Below are 15520 nucleotides of genomic sequence, written 5' to 3'. Positions count from 1 at the left end.
AAATTCCACTGTAACTATAGAATTGATGTGCTTGGACAACATTGAAATGTTCATAAATATTTCCCAGTAAAATGGTGGAATTTGATGGGAGGTGGTTCCCAGTGATCTGTATGTTACTAAGTGGACTTTGGTCTAGAAATTGTATGTATTAATACTTCAGTGTATAAAACAAACATCATGGGTTGTTTTATTTAGAAGGCAAATGAGACTTCATAATAGAATAATGCCTGCTAGAGGGAAAATTTCCTTTTACATCTATAATAGTGAAGGATACTGCTAAAAAATTAGGAAACCTAGGTTTTGTGACTTCTGACAATATTTAATGGAAAAATACCTATTATTAACTCCAAAATAGCATTTCTCTTCTTTTTTCTCTATAAGAATATAGGAAAACAACATATTTACTGAACTGTAAAAGGAAGCGGTCATTTGGGAAAAGCTGATATTGGTTTCCACACAGTTTATGATAGAGCTTTCAGCTTTGTATTTACAACCAGTTTTTTCTTTCCAAGGACTTTGAAGAATTAAAACTTTGTGAACAAAATATAGGTAATAACACAACAAAATACATGTGCCTTTGTTTACTGAAGAAAAAAATAAAAATATTCTTCTACAGATCAAATTTATTCAGTTCTCCATGATTACAAAAAGTGGATCCAATAGCTGCATACCACTGAAATGCAAATTTTGATTAAGCCTTTTTCCTGATTAATAATTACAGAAGTATCATTTTAAATCTATCACATGTGAGCTTCACAGCATGCCTCTTTCTATTTAATCTTTTGAAGTAGAAGAAAAAGACAGCTATGAGAAACTAGCAATGCTGTCTCTTGTGCATGCTATAGAAGCAAGAGCATGGTCGTGTTACTGTGGTACCATTAACTTACAGTGGTGCTGCGTTTCTTCTTTACCACTGCTTCCCTCCCATGGATCCCACTGCTTCCCTCTGGGCCTCCTCACTAGCCTTCAGGCAACGTTTGGGTGACCCATGAAGAAATGGAAAATCTTGCAGCTCCAGCAAAAACGGTTAGTCTTTACAGCTTTGTTGAACATGAAGAAAGTTATTTTGCTGCTATTTGGATGGAAAAGCTATTTTGTTTGTGTAGATCAGAGTAAATGGGGTATGTTTACATAGTAATATGCAATGATAACTAACATTTTTCATTATGGTTTTATTTCACTGACCCTAGACATTTTTAAATGAAGCCGTACTAGATTGGCATGATGTGGTTAATATAAGAGTTTGTAACATGCAAACAATAATCAAGAATTTAATGACACTTATTTATACATTTTGCAACATTGGAAAGTTTTGATAACAAATATCACTTAAAATTGAACATATTCACAGGTAATGCATGTTACCAAGCCCAATTAAATTTGTAATAGAATGTGTAGATTGAATACTCATTTTAAATATAATTATTTAGTTTCTTGTACTTTACCATTCTGAAATACAGAGCTTCCTCCTCCCACCCGCATGCAAAGTGTTCATTTAGTATTAAAAGCACAGACTTAAAAAATTCATCGTGACTCATTGTAATTGTCAGCTTTTAAAAATATATTACATATAATCATTTCTCATTTAAAGTAACAAAGTTGGGCATGCCATGCATTTTATTATGAGCAACTTATTTTTAATTTAATGTCCTTTTAATTTTATTCCTCTTTGAAAAATTGATTATCTAGTTTCTGATGAATAAAAATGCCAATGTTGTGTGCTAATTACATTTTTAGTTTGTTGTGCTTGGTCTTTTCTTGTTTAGCTTTGTTTGTTGTTGATTCTTACTGAAACCCATTCGATTACCACAAAGTTTTGTTAGAAGGATGCAGTTACTTTGTCCACTCCATTAATTTACTTTATATAAGATTTATCCATCATATGTATGTATACACATTTATGTATCGTATATTTGTATGTATATAATCAGAAATTTTTGTCATAACTTATTACATTTGTAAAATCCCACACTTTTAAGAATTAGAAAAGGTTTGGAATGACCAGATCAAATGTATCATGAAAATTCCATATGTTGTATGTGTGTGCATTTAATTAGAATAAATTAGAAACTGTGTAGGTGCCTTTTTAGTTGCCCTTGAACTGCTCTATTGATTACTGTGGATCTGAATAAGGATCTGTGTACTTATTTGTCTGTGTCTTAATTAACATTTTTAATAACAAAGCAATTTTGCTTCTACTAGAAAAAATTCACTGTATTAATTTGAGATTAATTTATCTTTATCTGCTTTATTAATCATTTCCTGCTGCTAACACAGAAAGAATCTGAGGAAGGAAGCTGGGCCCAGGTAGGAAATTCATGTGCTTTAAAACAATATCATTTAGTAGGCTATAAGGATATAAAGTAAGAAAATTGTATGTCATAATATTATAAGTCTTCACTTAGCTTAAAATTAGGCTAATCATGTATTTGACTTTATTATGTTGAATATTATAAGGTCTTTTAAAATCACCATATTTTGCAAAGAAGATGATCATCATTTTATACCTGGCCTCTTTTGAAAGGAAAATTTCATTTCTCCTTTAAAAGAATGAACTATAACTTAAATTTCTTGGAAATCACCCCTGAATATATTTAATCAGGAATCATTTATGTTGGTTGTAAGCGGGGAGGGGAGATTTCAAAAAACTTATTTGGAATCACCTATTCTTTAAAGTATAATGGAAAGTGTGTGAGAAATGGAGTTGGAGGGACATGTGTTAGCCTTGCGACTACACGTCAGAAGTCACTCCCATTTATTGAGATGGCATATGAGCTAAGCATCTGTACTTTGAACAAACATATGCTTGCAAGGAAGCTGTTCCTTTTTCAACATTTCTGCATGTTTATTACTAAAAGAATTAATGTGTGTTATAGGTAATGTGATTCAAACTTTGACTGTAAGAAAAATTTTTGTAGTTATTACTAGGACCTACATTTAAACATTGAGTAAATTAGGGTTGCATTAGGTTTTTATTTTAGTGAGAATTTCATTTTTTAAGAACACACAAAATAAAGGGAACACCTAGATTTTCATTAGAAATACATGTTATAATTGTGAATTTGTTGTTTGATAAGGAACTAAATAGAAGACATTGTCAAATTAATAGAGATTAATAGTTTTTTTTAAAAATTGCTTTAGAGATGATGGTTGATTTTGGTTTTCATTTTGGCTTTTAAGAACAGTGGTAAGATCAGTTCATATTGTTATATTAAAGAATTAGATTGTCTTAGAGTTTGATCATGCTCTGCTTCTTTAAGTGCAGAGTCTGTATTGATTGATATCTATGAAAGACTGACTGCATCAATTTTTATAGAATACGGGCTGCATGCCTCCCTAGGTGACAACAATGGCCACATAAAGCTTCAGCATTCTATCTCTCTAGCCTTGTGCCTCCTTTCTCTATTCATTTACTGAGGTTTCTATTTTGACATCAAGATTTGCCATTACACCATGGCAATGGTAATAGTAGCATTGAAGAGAAGGAAATGGTGGCGTATTGGCTAACAGATAAAAATAAAATAAGTTGAATTAAATAAATCTATCAATACAAAGAAAGGATCTTTAAGCTCAGCATTTGTATTATATCATTCATTTTAGCTTTTGAATTAAAATGCATATTTGTATAAAATGTAATTCCTTTTGAGCAAAACAAAGTGAACCTAATCATTCTCTTTAGGCAAGGACCTTGATACATGTACCCAGAGTTCCACTTTGTACCAAAATAAATCAAATATTTAGAGGCTAAATATTATTTCTACTTTGTTTCAATATACCATAGGAATTAAATATCAATTATAATGATAGCCCATACCCTCCAATTACCGTCTCATTTTATTGGCTAAGAAACTTGACTGCTATAAAACAATTCTAGTGTCCGGTTTTCCTACAGACCCTGGCATATGGAGATATGAACCACGAGTGGATTGGAAACGAATGGCTTCCCAGCCTGGGGTTACCTCAATACAGAAGTTATTTTATGGAATGCTTGGTAGATGCAAGAATGTTAGATCACCTAACAAAAAAAGATCTCCGTGTCCATTTAAAAATGGTGGATAGTTTCCATCGGTACGTTTTTTCCAAAAAGTAATTAAAGTGAAAAATAAATAACTGTGTATATTACTAGAACATAAAGATATTTAAGAAATATAGAATATGTGCTCTTTGAAACATCTGTGTACATCAACTTGGCAAAGTATCTTTATGCAACAAATTGCAGGGACTATCTAATGTAGAGCTGGGTGCATATTACATGCCCAAAGTTTATGGAACTGGAGAGTACAAAATTCTCATACAGCATAGATCTTTTTTTCCCCTGTATCTGTAGGAAATTTCATGTTTGTGATTTGTATCTATATATGTTTTAATATTAGAAAATTATTTATTAAGAATAAAATCATCAGTCTCAACTATATATGGAGTTATAAATTATATAACTTAGGGATATACTAGAAAAAAATTTGAGAAGGAATTCCCTTCTGAAGAAAATTTTTGTTTTTGTGTAAACCTTTTAGTGCTTTTGCTTATTTGTACATTAATTTTCAGGAAAAAAAATACTGAATGGGTTATGAGACATTGGTAAGAGCACAGATAAATGAAAGGCAAATGAAAATTAGTTTTTCAAGTTGCTTATCATCTAGGGAGTAAAAAAATGGTTGTTATAATGCCATGTCATAAATGTTATGTTGTAGCCTGATCTCTTTGTAGGTTATCTGCAGAATCTGTATTATGATTATTTTATATACAGTTAGTTATTATAATAAATTAATAAATATAAATCTAGACAATTTGGGAAACTGTATTCACATCCTGTCCAACATTTAATTAGTGATGGAAATTAAAATGGTATAAAAATCATATAGGTTAATGACTAAAGTTAGGATAAAGAGATAATAATTGAGATTCTTCAGTCAAATTTATCAAAATGTTTTGAATCTTAACACAGTTGTTTACACTGTTGGATTAAATTTAGTAGAGATAAATATAACATCGTTTTTAAAAACCATTAAAATGCTGGATGGGGAATTCATGATTTAAAAGCAGTTCAAGTGAAAAAGATGTGATTTATAGCTGACACAAAAATCTCAGTTCTGGTTAATGGCTTGACAGGGCATATTTAGACTGTGTTTATTGGCAGGCACAATAAAAGTCCTATCATGTGGTGAGATAACAATAAGAAACTGTATTAATTTATGGACATTAAATTGTTTTTGATAAAGTGGTAAAAATCTGGGGGAAAGGAAGGAATTAAAGAAATTTAGCTTGGATAAGGGAAGACTTTAGATAAGTTTTCTTATGTTTTAATATTATGTGATAGAGTAATATTTGCTGTCTTGAACATGTGCTTTTCTAGTACAAATAGGTATAGATAATAGGGTGAGTGATTTATGTTCAACAGAAAATACAACTTTGTATCACTCTCAATTGCTCTATAGTACACACGTTGTGAGGTAGTGAGTTCCCTGTCACTGAACATTTAGGGCCTCAAATTTTGTGTGGTTGCAATAAACTTTTAAATATTAGAATTTTTGATGACACACTTGTGCCTGTTTTCTATTCTTCACTGGATCAACTTTTAATTGCTTTATTATTATAGTAGAAATGATTCATCCAGAGATCAAGTTTTCTTTTTTAAAAAATAAAAATTACTCAAATGGCAGGGTTCTTGTTTGTTCTGGGAAATACACAAGCTTCATCTTTATGCTATGCTTAGCTCTGACTTAAAGCAAGTAATACTTTACTGCATATGGCATCCCATTGTCTTTACAGCCCAATTTTCCATCTGACAAGACATTGTTGTAACAACATATATCCTTTTTATAGCACAATTTTACATTACATACAAAAATTGGGCAGAAGTTAGGCAAGACCCAGTGGTTTAACCTCAAGCTGGCTAATGTCTATGATGGTTTTTACATCAGTATTATCTGGTATTCCACTGAATTAGTTTGCTTGGGCTAGCATGACAAAATAACATAGATGGGTGGCTTAAACAACAGAAATTTATTTTCTCAAAGTTCTGGAATCTAGAAAACAAAGATCAAGGTGTCAGCATTATTGGTTTCTTCTCCTTGGCTTGCAGATAGCTGCCTTCTCACTGTGTCCTCACATCGTCTTTCCTGTGTGTGTGTACTTCCCAGGTTTCTCTGTGTGTCCAAATTTCCTCTTATAAGGACACCAGTCATACTGGATTAAGGCATACCCTGATGATCTGATTTTAACTTAATTACCTCTTTTAAGACCCAGTCTCCCATCACAGTCACATTCTGAAGTATTGGGCATTAGGGCTTCGTTGTAAGAATTTGGGGAAACACAGTTTATCCCATAACAGCAATTAATGCAGATTTCTTTCCATTTTCCTCTGATTCTGAAATATTTGAACTCAGCATTGTTCTTATTAAAATGCAGGGCTTAGAAATGAATCCAGCACTTAAGAGTAGCCTGGCCAATGTGTATGTCTAAATTTGTCTATAATTCTAAACATTTAAGAAATCACTAATATTCAGTGCTGTTTGTTCTTGAGGCCTAGAGGTTCTTTTTTACCTATTATACTCTTCCACATCCTTTATATATAATATCAGTAAGTCTTCTTTCTTCTCTCTGAACATCTCTGGTTTCTAGATTTTCTTTTCATGCTTTTCTTTGTCCTTAGTGGGACCTTTATTTTGACAGCATTTCTTCTTCAACTAATTTCCCTGTCCCCTAGAATTACCTATTTTCCCCAACTCTTGTGTTACTTCCAGATTATTCTCTCTTAAACCAAAACCTTTTATTGTCATTTTTATCCTCCTGTGAAAATTGTCCAATAATTTTTATCACCTTGATGTGTTCTACACTTACTCTGAATGCAAACTTTCCTTAATGTAACCCCATTCTCCATATAAAATCTTATTCCTCCTAACTTCCTGGCATAGATCTTCACTGTGGACAGAGGATCTATCACCACACATTTAACATTTCATCAGCCATCCTGTGTTCATGGTGTTCCATATCCTTTACTAACCCTCCCTTTGCCTGATCCTTTAAGGATCAGTCAGTTTTCTGCTCTTCCACAATAGCCTTTCCACATAGAGTTTCAATATCTGCTGACTTGTTCCTTTCACATATTTCTGTATCACTTAGAGTTGGTGGCTATTCATTTTGATATTTGGTTCTGTATGTTATCACTTAACTCATTCATCTTTTTATTAATTATTTATAAATTTATTTATTTATTTATTATTTTTGGCTGCGTTGTGTCTTCGTTGCTGTGCTCAGGCTTTCTCTAGTTGTGATGAGCGGGGGCTACTCTTTGTTGCAGTGTGCGGGCTTCTTATTGTGGTGGCTTCTCTCATTGCAGAGCACGGGCTCTAGGTGTGCGGGCTCTAGTTGTGGCACGTGGGTTCAGTAGTTGTGGCTCATAGGCTCTAGAGCGCAGGCTCAGTAGTTGTGGTGTATGGGCTTAGTTGTTCCGTGGCATGTGCGATCTTCCCGGACCAGGACTCAAACCTGTGTCATTCTTAACCACTGTGCCACCAGAGAAGCCCTCATTCATGTTTTTATATTATTTTTCTCATCAGCTAAAAAGAAGAGTATCCCTTTCTTATAATTTCCTTCTTGTCTCCATAATAGTGACTCTTTTCAAAGGAGTAAAATGTTCCTTTGTCTTCAAACAATGTTGAAATAGCCTAATGGAAAACAAAGACATGTGGATGAACAGCATAATCCAAGATTAATTTTAAGACTATGGTTATTTTATTTTGAAAATATTTTTTTTTTTACCCCTTAGAAACACTGTGTGCTTAGAATAACTATAATTTTAATTCCCTCCAATTCTAAAGGATTTAATTACAAATGGAATTTATTAACCTGTTGCCTGAAGAAGTAGTGCATAGTGTTGACTATGCTTAATCATCTAGTGAGTAAACTAAATGTGTTTTCTCCTTTTAAAAAAAATAACAGAACAAGTTTACAATATGGAATTATGTGCTTAAAGAGGTTGAATTATGACCGAAAAGAACTAGAAAGAAGACGAGAAGCAAGCCAACATGAAATAAAAGGTAATATGTCTTTCTTTCATATCAAATGCCTTTTTTTTTCTGGGATTTTTAGCTTTCACTTTTATGAACCTAAAATGCTGTATGCATTACAATTGTCATTAAGTACCGTAAGTATTCAGCTAGAAGAGTGTCATCATTATTTCTTTTTCATTACTTTTCTGATTAAAACTCAGAAAAGGATATCATCACTTTATAAGATAGATATCCCACTTGGGGAATATTCTTGATTTTCTGAATTGAGATTTATTCCTCTGAACCTATTACTTACATATTCTGTTTATTGTAAACATGCCTCCACATAGATAGTTTTGTCACTTTTAATAGAACATTCTCATTATGATTCAGAGAAACATGGTATATAATTTATTTATAGCAGTTTATCCCAGGTTTGCATCATTTGAATTCTATTTCAGTGACCAGATATTTTATTTTTGTAATATAGTTGTTGAAATTATACAGGGATTTTTATATAGAAGTTACAGAGGGAATTTTCCCCTATAAATGAGACTAGTCCATTAATAATTTTAGCTAGAAATGATTTTAGAAACATTACTAACTGCTGCAACTATTGTTTGTACAAACCAATAAGACACTTCCTATAACAGACTTTAGAAAAGTACTGTATTTAGTAATTAACTCTTTAAATGTTGAGCAGTACCTTAATATACAGGGGAAATAATTGTTTAAAAAGAACAACATGTTAGACTTTATACTTGTTAGAGACCACTTTATTTTTATTATTGTTGTTGTTGAAGGAAAATTTAATGATTAGGTATAAGATATAAATATCTATGGGACTTTTATGGGCAAAAATCATAAGCCCTTTTATGTCTATTTATACTTTTTAATGGAAAAAAGTCTCAAATTTTTTGAAGAAAATTTTGAGTAGAAGCAAAATAAACTCCTTATATTTCTGTTTACCATTACCCAGGAGTTGATACATGGAAGCATTTCATCAAATTCAATAAGTGTTTGTACATTAATTGTTCAAAGTTAGGCAGGAGTCTGTTTATTGTCATCTTCACTGCCTTTAGGGTTTACCTTAGACATGAAAATAGTATATATTACATGTTACCCTTCCTTCCCATATTAAAGTTTAGCACTGTTTTATTCTTTCAGATCACCTATCTTAGACTTCTGTAATTTTCATTTGTGATAAATATTGTCAGAAATCACTTTTATCTTTGGCAGTTCTTGGACAGTACATTAGTTAGAGTGGAATGGGTTTGAATGCCTGTGAAGGTGATTGATTAAAAGTATTTTTCTATATATGGTTCATTGGAGAGTAGACAGACACACAATGGATTTCTTGTAACACTTCATTTGACTCATTACCTAGGAGCAAGAAAGTGTTCTTCCATTATCAAAATTGGGTTATTTGATTTCACTTTATTTTGGGGACCCAGGAAATTGCAAGTTGTTTTTAGAGCACTGCTGTTCAGTTGAATTGAAATTTGGGAACTAATTGGCCAAATAAAGACAGCAAAAGGAAGTCTGTGCTTGACCTAACAGAGATGTTTTAGCACACAAATAGATTTTACCCGTGGGATACCTGTTTCTGGTTTTCTTTTTTGAAGCATTTTTTCCAATTAGATTTTATTATGCTTGGTCTCATCACATGAAATGCTTCTTATGTAGACAGATGATTTGGCACTATATCAAATATTATATTAGTATTTGGCAATTGCTAGTTAGAGTGTAGCTCTGAGAAAAGCTGCCAGGATTCACTATGATTATACACAGGCAACTCCATGTGTGATGTAGCTGTGAGTGAGATCATAAATAGCCCATTTCCTGTAACTGATCTGACGACATTTACAAGAATAACTCTTGACTGTGACTAGGGGTCTCTGTTATTATCTGAAGTGTTAATTAACCTTGACCTTAATAAACAGCTTTCTGAAGTGAAGAGACCATGTGAATATCAAAATCTATAAGCATTTAATTTGTTGCTAGGAAACAGTCAACACTGATCTCTAGACATTTATTGTTTAGGTCAAGAGGATCCTTACAAAGCTTTAAAGTCAGAGCATAAAATTTGCTTGGAAACAGATTTATAGAAAGGGATCTGATTTACAAAATGAAAAGAAAAACAAAACTGTGTTGTTCTGAAGAAGAGAATTTGGTATTAGTGTCTTATTTACCTTTACCCTGTAAATAAATGGATTATTTTATACTTATTATTTCATGAATAACTACAGATATGGCAATGGAATTTTTGGTAGACGTATATTTACAGAAATATGGTAACTACAAAATATGTCATAGGCTATCAAAATACAAATCCAGCTCCAGAAAAGAACAAATACTTCCTATTTGCAAATCCATTTAGTGTAAAGAAAACTCTACATTTTTGTTGAACTATTGTCCCATTATTTTTTTATTTTTTTTATTTTTTTTTTTAAGGGCTTCAAATGCTTGGCTTTTTATTTATTTATTTACTTATTTACTTTTGGCTGTGTTGGGTCTTCATTTCTGTGCGAGGGCTTTCTCTAGTTGTGGCAAGCGGGGGCCACTCTTCATCACAGTGCGCGGGCCTCTCACTATTGCGGCCTCTCTTGTTGCGGAGCACAGGCTCCAGACGCGCAGGCTCAGTAGTTGTGGCTCACGGGGCTAGTTGCTCCGTGGCATGTGGGATCTTCCCAGACCAGGGCTCGAACCCGTGTCCCCTGCATTAGCAGGCAGATTCTCAACCACTGCGCCACCAGGGAAGCCCCCATTAGTTTTTTAAATGTTGCATTTAGTAAAAATAATTGGAGAACTGATACTGCCAGCCATACATACCATACATACCTACCCAACTTTTGAAGTGCAAGTGTGGTATAACCAGTAGTTAGAACTAATTGGTTGCTATCAACAGCAGCTGACTAATGTAACCAAAATATAATGCCAACCAACTTACATCCTGTTTTCTGAGGTCTAATGCCTCAATGGAAAAACTAATGAATGCTCAGAGGAAAACATATACTTTAGGACTGACCAGGGAGACCCAGTGAATATATATATAATATAAAATTTCCATAGATAGTAAGGATTATTACCAAAGTCCTTTGCTTTGCTGAAGACATGGGGAAAGAAAGAGCTGAAACTCAGAGGGAGACGATAAACATCCTACTTCCTGAAGAAATTCATTCTTTGGCTGGAGCAGGATATAGTAGTGCGATTGTGGAAAGTGGGCATTTTGAGTCTTTCCTCACATGTTTCTCATTAAACCAAATCCAAAGAGAGACTTAGGGCCTTTCTTTTGAAATAAAATTGTTCAAGCCACAAAAAGAGTTAAGTAGAGGTATGTGAGGTATATATACCTTCCAGATTCATATGCAAATGCTTTACCACCACCATGGATTGGTAGAGACAAAAAGAGTACAAATTAATCTCAGGAATCTCCACTTCTGACTATAATGGAATACGTTAAATCAACCAAGAACAAGTAGAAAAACTAGATCAATCAATAAACAGCTGTTTGAAGGCAGCAGAAAGCAATTAAGACACCTGAGCCTTGAGAGGCCATGATCTTGAGAAAAAGAGGAATGTGTTGAGAGGTAAGCCTGGTCATTCTCTGCTGCTTTTCCCTGTCTTACAGAACAGGGGAGGGAACATTGTAATTTAGAGGTGACAAAGCTGCCAGGTCTTGAGGAACCAAGAACCTGGAGAAACAAGAAATAAGTAAGCCTGACACTTTATGCAAAGTTCCTCTTGAGGCATTTTTCAGTCATAAAGTCAGGGATTTTTATATATATATATATATATATATATATATATATACACACACACACACACACACACACACACACACACATATATACATATATATATATATGTATATATATATAAAACATGTCAAATAATGGGGCAAAATGAGGAAAACCAAAAGGAATAAAACAGAAAATATAAATATATCCACAAGTGACCCTGGATGATTTTTTTTCAGACATGGACTTTAAAACAATTGTGATTAATGTGTTAAGAAAATAGGTGACAAAATGGAAAATTTTTAATAAAGAGCTAGAATCAATATGTTAAGAAATAATTAAATGGAAATTTTAAGAAGCAGAAAGTTTAAACTGAAACTAATAATGAAATAAAAGATATATCAGTTGAAAATATCTGGCCTGAAACGTGAAAAGAAACAAAAGGATGAGTGATACAAAACAGATCATTAGAGACACTGGACACAGGGAGGAGTCTAGTATAGGTGTAATTGGAATCCCAGAAAGAGAGGTTAAGAGAGAATGAGGAAGAAGCAATAGTTGAAAAGATACTGGTGGATATATATATATATATATATATATATATATATATATATTTTTAGCGGTACGCGGGCCTCTCACTGTTGTGGCCTCTCCTGTTGCGGAGCACAGGCTCCGGATGCGCAGGCTCAGCGGCCATGGCTCATGGGCCCAGCTGCTCCGCGGCATGTGGGATCCTCCCAGACCGGGGCACGAACCCGCGTCCCCTGCATTAGCAGGCGGACCCCCAACCACTGTGCCACCAGGGAAGCCCCAAAGCAGCACTATTCTTAATAACCACAGTAGAATCCACCCAAATTTCCATCAACAGTAGAAGGGATAAATTGTGACATAATCATACAATGGAATACTAAATAAACAAGCTACTGCTATTTGTCATAGCATGGGTGAACCCTATACTGAGTGAAGATACATATTGTACGACAGCATTTATAAAAAACTAAAAAATCAGGCAAAATTAATCTGGCGTGAGCATAGTCAGAATATTGGTTATTGTTGAGGTGAGGATAATTGAGAAAGGACATGAGGGGACCTCTGTGGTGCTGAAGTATCACTTTATTGCTTTGATGTTATACACAAGAAAATCTGAATTGGTTATAAATTAATGCATTAGGACAAATTAGTAATGCTTTTGAAAAACTTAATATATAAATACTCTCCCCCCACACACACACACACAAAGAAGAAAATACTAATAAGATTTTTGCAGATAAGTTAAATTGGGGAAATGAACAGTTGAAGTTGAAGAATAGTTCCCAAAGTATTCTTTATACTTTTTCCGGATAAGGTATATATTTCATTCTGAAAGAAAAAAAAATTAATAGGAAAACTTACTTTTACTGTACTAGTAAATTATGGGTTTCATTTCCCTTTCTAGAAATGAAAAAAAGTTTTGATTCTTTTTTTAGAAAAAAAGTTTTAATTATTTTCTCATTTCCCCTTAAGTTCCTCAAAATTCTTTCTTTTCAATGGAACATTCTTGTCCTTCTGACTGTTTTGCTGGCTATTATGTAGTATTATGTCCACTCATAATGAGAAGGAATGGAAAAAGGATAAAATATACTTTGATATGTTATGGTCTAAAAAGGTATATATGACATTTTTCTCTAAAGGTTTTAGTTTTAGAAAATAAAATTCAAAGTGTTTTGTACCTTAGTAAAATATTGCGTTTCAACCTAAAAGGAAAAACAACTTATGACTTGAGAGTGGTTGATTTTTGGATTAGTATGTGATTGAGAAATAATGGATTGACAAAATAGTAGGGTAAGTATCAAACTATTGAGTGCCTGTTCTCTTACTATTCTGTTCTCTGACTTATTGCTTCAGATGGGAAAAAAAAAAGTTTCTTCTAGCCTATACACAATAGTTAGGTAGTAGTTTAAAAATACTCTGATGAAGAACCATTTTAGATTGTCATCTTGCTCTCTTTGACTGAAGAGCTGTATATGGACACAAATAAGAAACGTCCCCATCTGGTGGTAAAAGCATTGAACTTCAGACAGACCCCTAGAGCTCCAGAATGAAAACAAGAAACACTCTGAGACATTATGTTCCATGTGATGGAAATGCTCTCATTTCAGTGATAACAAACACTCTTAAAATCACAATTTTTTTTCTGGGCTAAAAGTAGAAAGGGTTAGTTATTAGAAAGGTAAATACATGTAACACAAGGAGCCAGCTGCACTAGGGAGTGGATAAAGAAGCCAGCATAAATGCTAACTTGGCCAGACGCCTGTGGCTCATTTCAGCCAGCAGTTTTTATTTACTATGCAAAATACTGCAGCCTAAAATGATGCACCTCTTTTTCTAGATGTGTTGGTGTGGAGCAATGATCGAGTTATTCGCTGGATACAAGCAATTGGACTTCGAGAATATGCAAATAATATTCTTGAAAGTGGTGTGCATGGCTCACTTATAGCCCTGGATGAGAACTTTGACTACAGCAGCTTAGCTTTATTACTACAGATTCCAACACAGAACACCCAGGCAAGCCCCTTTGTGCTGTAGTTGCACTGTGTCCTGGTTTATGTAAGGACAAAGTAAACTTTTAGGAAAAAAAAGTCGGCTGTATAGTCATGATTCCTAATGGGAGTTAGTTCAACGTTTGATATATGTCACTGGGACTTTAATTTCAAGCTACTGGATTTCTAGCCAAAACAATATCATAAAATTAAGTTGAAAGGGATTTAGAAGTTATGTGGTCCAACCTCCCACCTGAATGCCAGATTCCCCCAATCAATATCCCTGACAGATGGCCTTTAGTCTCTGCCCCTCTGAGGGGCAGTCATTTCTATTTACATCTCTGAATTATACAGACACTCAGCTCTGGGTGTGCCATTGTTTCCCAAGTCTGGATAATTATTTGAATTGCTGGAGTTCCTTAAAAACTTAAAATAAAACGTGCAATCTACATCACAAGCCTAAGAAATCAGATATCAAGAGATAGGGCACAGGAACCCTAATCATTTAAAGTTTCCCCAAATGATGATGATTGGCCAGGTTTCAGAACTACCTGCATAGACTTGATAAAAATGTGGCAGTCTAACTTTACTTTTTATTTCATTTTTGTATATTTCAAAGTTTACATAAAATATTCAATTGGAATAAAGTAACAAAGTGAGGTCAAACCCTTTGACCTCAGACGTTTATGTGAGGCTGTCTCTACTGTCCACAGACTGAAGAAAATTGCCCTTCCTTGTGTTTATAGTTTAAATTTACAATGGCTTATAGATATAGAGGATGAAAAAAATGAGACCCCTGTAAATAAAACAGGGTATTGGAATGTTTTCTCAGGTAAATATAATCACTATGATTTTTCAAATAAAAGGTGACTTCAATGATGTTAACTCTAATCTGATCTCGACAGGCAAGGCAGATTCTCGAAAGGGAATACAATAACCTCCTGGCTCTGGGAACTGAACGGCGACTGGATGAAGTAAGTCTTTGTCTGTCATTGTCATTCAAAAGGGACCTGGGACAGTACAAGTAAAATGGCTTTCAAGGACTAGTGCTCAAAATTAATCAGATGCTTGTTCTATGGATAGAATCTAGAATTTTCCCCACTATTATTCTTAAATATTTAATTTTACTAATTTGATTTGGAAAGAACATTATAAATTCATATATATTATCATATCAGCAGTTAGAAACACTAAGAAGTATTTCAAATTCAGACATTTTTCATGAGCTATGACAGCAAAATAATGTTGAGCAAAAATTTTTTTAAATTGT

At 33.6% G+C, this 15520-nt stretch overlaps 1 protein-coding gene across 13 annotated transcripts in view; it reads left to right on the top strand.

The window, feature by feature from the left end:
- The window catches only part of PPFIA2 (PTPRF interacting protein alpha 2), a gene marked incomplete at both ends in the record, with an annotated part of 468557 nt that overhangs the window by 442253 nt on the left and 10784 nt on the right, over positions 1 to 15520 (top strand). For 6 of the 13 annotated variants that reach the window (XM_082667019.1, XM_082667016.1, XM_082667015.1 and 3 more), the window contains 6 exons: positions 964 to 1026; positions 2278 to 2307; positions 3875 to 4068; positions 7942 to 8039; positions 14100 to 14275; positions 15156 to 15224. In XM_082667019.1, coding sequence (XP_082523145.1) covers positions 964 to 1026; positions 2278 to 2307; positions 3875 to 4068; positions 7942 to 8039; positions 14100 to 14275; positions 15156 to 15224 — 630 coding nt within the window. The remainder of the gene's footprint in view (positions 1 to 963; positions 1027 to 2277; positions 2308 to 3874; positions 4069 to 7941; positions 8040 to 14099; positions 14276 to 15155; positions 15225 to 15520) is intronic. The other 7 variants (XM_082667011.1, XM_082667013.1, XM_082667023.1 and 4 more) reach the window with 3 other exon arrangements.

The sequence above is a fragment of the Grampus griseus genome (assembly GCF_964374135.1).
Source record: "Grampus griseus genome assembly, chromosome: 11".
Taxonomy (NCBI): Eukaryota; Metazoa; Chordata; class Mammalia; order Artiodactyla; family Delphinidae; genus Grampus; species Grampus griseus.
The sequence above is the reverse complement of the archived record's forward strand: the minus strand, read 5'-3'. Positions and strand labels throughout refer to the sequence as shown.